Source organism: Centruroides sculpturatus, unplaced genomic scaffold, assembly GCF_000671375.1.
Source record: "Centruroides sculpturatus isolate CEXI.00-Female unplaced genomic scaffold, Cexi_2.0 scaffold61, whole genome shotgun sequence".
Taxonomy (NCBI): Eukaryota; Metazoa; Arthropoda; class Arachnida; order Scorpiones; family Buthidae; genus Centruroides; species Centruroides sculpturatus.
In genome coordinates, this window is record NW_019384572.1 from 1,284,710 (window position 1) to 1,292,436 (window position 7,727).

At 31.4% G+C, this 7,727-nt stretch overlaps 1 protein-coding gene across 1 annotated transcript; it reads left to right on the plus strand.

Moving 5' to 3' along the window:
• Positions 1-211: 211 nt before the first annotated feature.
• LOC111624231 (potassium voltage-gated channel protein Shal-like) lies at positions 212-4,746 on the plus strand. The gene is made up of 3 exons (XM_023367048.1): positions 212-397; positions 690-845; positions 1,564-4,746. The coding sequence occupies exons 1-3, from the start codon at positions 224-226 to the stop codon at positions 1,825-1,827; spliced, it is 594 nt and encodes a 197-aa protein (XP_023222816.1). The 5' UTR covers positions 212-223; the 3' UTR covers positions 1,828-4,746.
• Positions 4,747-7,727: the final 2,981 nt, after the last annotated feature.

The following is a 7,727-nucleotide window of genomic DNA, read 5'->3' on the forward strand; positions in this document are numbered from 1 at the left end:
TATTCTTCTAACTTAAATTTTGATGTAGTTGAGTTAATGCGTTTCTCGAAGCGTTTAAAAATAGACGATTAAAGTAGGAAGGGAAAAAACGTGAACGTGATTGACAGAGCAAACATTTAAGGAAAAAAATGATACTCTTTTTGACTTGTTTATTAAGTATAGATTTTCTTTTAAGCACGATTTCGTTTCTAACTACATTTTATTTATTTAACAGAAAGCACGAATGGCCAGAATCCGTATTGCAAAGGTTACGAGTGGAGCGGCATTTGTCAGTAAGAAGAAAGCCGTGGAAGCGAGGTTAGCTGCAAGGGAATGTGGACAAGAAATCGAAGAATCTGCCGAAGATATCTTTGAATTGCAACATCACCATCTTTTGAGATGTTTAGAGAAAACGACGGTAAGTCGATCGATGTATCCGCAACAGATTACCATCATTTCTTACATTTGCTTGGTGCGCTTTCGAAAACTTTTCTTATTTTCGACAGTTAACATACGCAACCGAATAAAAAAAGAAAACATTATCGTACTGAATATCGATTCTGTTTTGACCTTTCTTAGAAAATCCTGTGTAATTCTTTCTGTCACGTCAACAACTTCAACCTCCCGGTTTCCATTTCTATTGATTAATTGATAGTAATAAAATATTCCTTTCATCCTGACACCTTCTATCGTTTAAAAATCTGTTTCAGGATCGCGAATTTGTAGAATTAGAAGTACCTTACAACGGTCAACCAAATAGACCTTCCTCCACACCGCCATTATCGCCAGCTCCATCTTTATCTTCCCAAGAGAATAATTCGTTTCAGACTTGTTGTGGGAGACGTTGGAGTAAGAAGAAATATCAGGCAAGTGTTGCTTTGTCTACTCACATATATATTTTTCTCCCGTTTGAAACTATCGCAAATTGGAATTTGCGAGCTTCCAAATTCTCGAAAACCCTTGCTATATTTCTTATGAAAGTATTGATAATTTGCCATTAAATCAATGCTGTTTGCGGTCTTCTCGTTGAATAGAAAAACCTTTCTTTTGTTATTGGACAAAATACTGTTGCACATTTATAAAATACGGTGCATTACATAAGCAATTTATTGAAGATCGTAAAAATTTATTTTCGTTTATGCATGGCTTGTAGATATTTTACTAAAGAATGTTTTAGTTCCATCTTAAATCTCAATTTTGCTGTTTTTCGTGGTTTCATTATTTTAAAAGTTTGCTTCTTATATTTCAAAAATATAATAAACGATTTTCTGGCTAATTTTTCAAAACTAAATAATCTCTATTTACGTATAGTTTTATTGCGTTTTCTGTTGCATAATTTATTTTTCAAGTCTATAAACCAGAATAGAACTGCAATGTAGGTTAGTAGTCGAATATAGCAACTGAATATGCTATGATAATAATAACCGCGTAACGAATTTGAATAAATAATGTTGTTTTCAGTATTAATTGCCAACTAATTTATTATTAGCCGCTTTTTGTTATTATGAATTGAAATGATTTTATTATAAGCAAATTTAAGCATTGTATTAATTGATTTCATAACTCTGGGATTTTTCCGAACAGCAGCACACTCCAGCATCGGTGCAGGAAGAAGAATTGAATGACATTCAAGTGCGCGTTCCCAATAGAGCTCCTCAAACGAGTGATTTTCAGCAGCATCATATCATCTCCAGGTCCAACTTGAACAATCCGGTTCCCGTGGTGACCACAATGTCCACCCTTCCCATCGGAGGATCGGTTACAACCACAGTCATCACACCAAGCTCAAACTCGGACGCAGACCCATCGGTACCTGTAACCAGTCAAGTACGCATATCAACGCTTTAATTTTTTTGTGATTGGATACGTTTATCCGGCCGATATGACCTTTCAATTACAGTATTGAACTGGTGTTTACAACCAGATAATCCTTTCCGGCCACACCGTTAATTCCTACCGTGGAAAGATCCCCATCCATATCATTGTACAGTGTTAAAAATCTGCAGTTAATTCCTCTCTTATACACGAACCCACAAACCGACTTTCTGCTAATCAGCATCGAATACTGTTATGTAGTAACTTTTTCAAAGTTTACGCCCCGTTCCTTGTGATCCTAAAAATAATAGAAAGGAATGGTTCATTGTAAATATAGCACTTACAGTTTCACGCCCTTCCTAGAGAACTACAGGGTCGAAGAGGAGACATTCCAGTATTATTTAGTATGCAATAGGAAAATGATATAAGGAACGAAGCCAAGTGTCGAACTATCAGAAGATCCTAGAAGTGATATAAAAAATTGATCAACTTGTAAAATATCCTTTCTGTATAAATGTTTTTTCTTCAATTTTTTCTCTCTTAAACATGGAAAAGACATCTCTATCTAGTACATTCGTTGTTGCAGACAAATTTGTGTCTGCATTGGTTTACCTTTCAAACAACTAGTTCTTAGATATCTCCGCAAGGTTATACACATTTTAGGCCTCTTATGCAGGCTTTCTTTACAATTGCTTCTATGAATAAGTGCTGCAGGCTAATAGAATTAGGATTAAAGACTATTGCTAGCACATCCAGTGCTTTTTGTACTTTAAACGAGATATCTTAGTACGTTGTCAGTGATAATTCTTTTTAATTTAATGTGTTTCAGGACTTTTAAAAAATAACATTAGCTATTTACTACTAGACGTGTATCATTCCGTTTGGTAATTTGTGTCTCTGTCAACAGCCATAGCCATCTTTAGATGTCAAAGCTAGTTCTTTGATCATCAATTTTTTGAACGAATCTCTTTGTGGGCGCTTTCGAATTGGAATTGACCTGTTCCTGTTAATACTCAGCAATATGCAGAATCAGTTGTTAAAAATATGATCACATTCTAGTTTTATAAAAAAGATAAAATATAATAAACGATGTCTTTTGTCCTTTTCTCAGTTCAAGATTGTACAGTACAAAGTTGTTGGATGTACAGGTTTCAAAGCTTATTATTTTTTCCTTCACTTGTTCGTTGATTGTTTCTCTGTTTTTATTTATTTAAATGGATCGTTTTATACCCTTTTATCTACAGATGGAAATAGCAGGACATGTATAAAACTCGAGGAAATTAATACTAGTATTTGTCCGTGTAAGCAAGAATGATATCTAGTGACTTAGGTAGAAGATTAAAAAAAAGAAAGGCCTAAAGGCTTTAAAAATAATACAGAAGATTAAAAGTATATCTCTACAAGTGAGATGTTATAAATTTTACATACATTCTGTGCCTGGTATGCACACTGCACTCGTATTTGCACACTGTGTATAAACAAAACAAGTGCATAGAGTGTGATATAATATATATATATATATATATACAATGAAACAACACCTTTATAAGGAACTCAGGTGAATATATATATATACAGATATATAAATTAAATATATAAATATATACTGCCTGCAGAAACAAATATAGAATATAAATTCCAAAAGAGCTTTTCTCAAGAGAATAATAACTGGAGCATCGCACCTCTGGAAAGGATTTATCTGTCGAAGCGACAGACGACACTAAAAAAATTACCAAAATAATATTGTTAAGAGCTGTTGATGTTTGATTGAAGTTATGAGGAGTGTTGCTGTTGTAAAATAATGTTGAAAGTTTTCGCTTTATGGGATTTAGACTTTTTTATTCGATATATAAAATGATAAAACAAGATAGATTCGGATTCTGATCTTGTTCTCTCAGGAAAATGCTGTTTAAAAAATAAACACAAAAAAAAGAAAAAATGATTTCTCTACTTATTTTCGCAATATTCTAATGTTCGATACACATTTGTCATCGTTGTTGTTGTTTTTGTGAAAATTTTTCTTCAAATTTATATTCAATTGCGGCGAATGAATGAAATTCGCGAACAAACACTCGCCAGGAAGATAGTTTATCAACTTAGTCGATTTATTTTGGATTGATAAAAGGAAGAGTAGATTGTGGTGAAAGTTAATATTAAAACATTTAGAATATATACAAATATCCGCAATGTACTGTACATAACATCAAAGGCACAGAAGATTGCTCAGCACCTTGCAAATGTCCGTTTGGGTGACATAAGAGTTAGGCAAGAAAATATGCTCATAAGAAAATATAGTTTAAAAAATTAATTAACCGTTGTTGTATTTTAACAATATACAGCAAAACAAAATAATATTTAACTAAAATCGAGTGATTGTAAAAATACATCATTTTTAATATTGCACTATTGTTACTGTGATTTACAGTCGAGAAGCTAAAGTCGGTGAGGAGTGTGGTATATAAGTTATTAAAAAAACAGGCTTCTAGATCAATGAAGAAAGTAAAGTAGGACACACCAAAATCGTTCCTTTATTCTACTTGCAATTTTAAATTCAAACGTAGTTTGATTCCACCTGTTTATGTCCGAATCATCTGCATTTCTAGACAACCATTTTAGATCTTCCTTCTTTAAACGTCGTCGACGAAGGCGAACAAGGAGTCTAAAAAGTATTTCACGTTTTTGGGATATTTGTGAGTCACCTTTGCATTTTTAAATGCGATTTACAGCTCTTTAATAAATAAATAAAAAAGATCATGTATGAGTGGAACCTTGATCTATACTTTTTACCAATGCGGTTCTAATTTAGTTTTCTACGATTTATAAAGAGAGGCCAACTCTGATTTTTACATAAAATTGGAGTTTTATCACCGTTTCCTATTATTGTTTTGCTATTATTATTTATTATAATAATTATTAATAATATTAATTTTCTTGTTCGATGGCTCCGGTCATTAATACAAACTTATTTATTNGTATCAAAAAAAATATAAATGTCGATTTTAACTATAAAATGACTTTGAAAGTTCAAAATTATTAACTCGATCTTCGTCGAATATATAGATACAAAACGCCGATATAAATCAACTGTAGAGCAGCTTGTGTCGGTGCCTTTGATATTCGCCAGACTTGTCTCTAAATGCCTTGAGCGAAAAGAGTCTTTATTCAAGACTTATCTAGCAGATAATGCCAGAAGATATCTGCATTCTCGATTATATGAACTATGAAGATCAATTGGTTTTTTATTACTTGAATTAATACTTACTTTACTTTTATTGATAGTTGTATTATGAGATTGAGCATTATATAGGAATTTTATGAATTTGTGGATATCTTTAATTAAAGGAATTCAAGTATTATAATGTGCCATTCTTCTCTTATAATTAAAGTACAATCAAAATCGAATTATTTGGGTATATGTCTGAAATCAAAACAATGGCATAAATATGCAAAAAATTAGATTTAAATTACTCTAACTCAAGAGTTTACTACATATATAAAGAATAGCAAAGAGAATTAATTTACTATATTGAGTGAGGGGTGACCATCCGATATCAAAAGCCATTGCAGTTATACGGGATATCCATTTACATCTGTCTAGAAGCAATATAGATCTTTCTAGCATTACACGAGTGTATGCTTGTTCCAGAGCAGCTGGAAAGTACTTATCCAGTGCTTAAATATCTATCCAAAAATTAATTCATTTAAAATTCCACGATGATAATAAATCAATGCATTCAGCAAAATAAAATGAATCATTCAACAAAAGAGACATGTGACAATTACACGATAATCCAGCGGCAATATGTAAATTTTTCAAACATCAGACCAAGATGCAAATTACAAAAGCAATTTTGATAAATCACATTGCGGCACAAGAGCACATGATGCTAATGTATTTAAAGAGACATCAGCATCATATACCATAAGATACGACAAGACGGTCCCAAGATTAAATCTTGAGTACGCCACTGTATTAGGTAATAGGGTACAGGGGCAATGCCTTATACTCACGAACAATTCTCTAATACAGTAGTTTCCAAACTTTCTGTACCTACGCCTCTCTTTTTCAGAAAAAAATTTTGCGCTCCCTCAATTTTCGTAACAAACTAATTTCATAAATATTAGAGAGGTTGAGGCACACGTTTTAAACGTGTAAACGTGTACGTGTGACGTTCGGCGCCGTTTTCCCGTAAGCCTAAAAGTTTGACAATGATGTTTGGATAGTCGGTGGAATCACGCTCGACATTCCAAACTCCATCGTCAAACTTTTAGGCTTACGGGAAAGCGGCGCCGAACGTCACACGTACACGTTTANTTATAAATTAATCTTTTATTTCTTATAACTTTTATTACTTTTTTCATTATACCTATTTTTGTACCGAAAATTATATTTAATAACTTTGTTATAAATTTTTATATCCTGAAATAAAATATGAGAATTTTATATTTTCAAAAATCGTTAAAATTTTTACAGTATTCTACTGTAAATAACTAGATGTAGCCTATACAGAAAACTTCCTAAAATTCCAATTCTACAGGAAAGGTAAATTACAAATTGAGTGAAAATAAATTATAAATATTTGTAGTCATTCATTGCACAAAGAAATTCGGAAACGATAAAAATAGATGGAATTTATCTACCGAAATCCTTTAAATTTGGTTCTAGTAAATCTCTAAAAACTGGTAATTTAACAGGAATATTTATTGTAAAAAAATCCAAGCAATCTTTTGTTAATTATTTAAATAAATTTGTTAAATTTAAATGGTTTATCTATAGAAAACAGGTATAGTATTATCTTGAAACATAAATATTATAGTATTCGAATGATATTAATAATAAACAATCCTGGGAAATGAATGTTAAAGTTTTAAATAAAACTAGAATATTAAAAATTTGCAATAATTTTATTCCAAAATATTCTCGATTTTAATCAAGATAGATTTTAAGAAATATCATAATTATTTCAGTTTATTTTTATAAATAATGTTTGTAACTTTAATTTAAATATTTTAGACTTGTTCATAAAAATCCTAAAGTAATATTGGCAATAGAGCCAATTTATTATGAATTCTTAAAGGTTAATTTATATGCTTTTTAAAAATAATCAAATTNGAACGTCACACGTACACGTTTACACGTTTAAAACGTGCGCCTCAACCTCTCTATTGTCCTTATAATTTATTTAATGGACTACAAAACGATATACTTTATTAAATAAAGTATATTGTTCGCCTGGGCTCGACTCTTGTTGAGACGTTTCGACAAGAGTATGGATGGATTTTTAGCATTCGTACACGAGCATTCGTACAGTTCTAAAAAATTGCAGAAATTTTGTCTTTATCTTTTACAGTGATATATTTTGTATGTTATGATAAATCGTCTTAAATTGATTCCCTTTATTTTAGCGTTGGAACAAGCATGCAACACATGCTTACACTCGTGCAATGCTGGAAAGATCTCTTTTGTTCCTGGACTTTTTTAAATGGACACCTCCATATACAAAATGGAATAGCGAGTTAAAATTTGTTAGATGTGTAGTCTAAGTATAAGCCTAACTCATATGGTGCTTGTATGCAAACCATTATTGTTTAATTATAGAAATCAGATATTGGTTAGAAAAAGCAAATATTTTATATAACAATCATTCACTTATTCTTAATTCTCGGAATTTTCAGATCCATAATGTTTGGATTTAGCTAATTGTTTCACTTTTATGTGAACAGATAATGGTCTGTCAACCCAATGATGATGACGAAGACAATAATTATAGAATTCCAACACTTGGCACAATTATTTTACAATTATTTTAGTTAGTATACAGATAACATTCGATAATTTGATATAAAGCTTAAATAATAGTGCATTCTTTTTCTTATAATTGTTTTCAAGCCTACTGAATACAGCACAAACTTGCGAACCTTCTGCAGGCTTC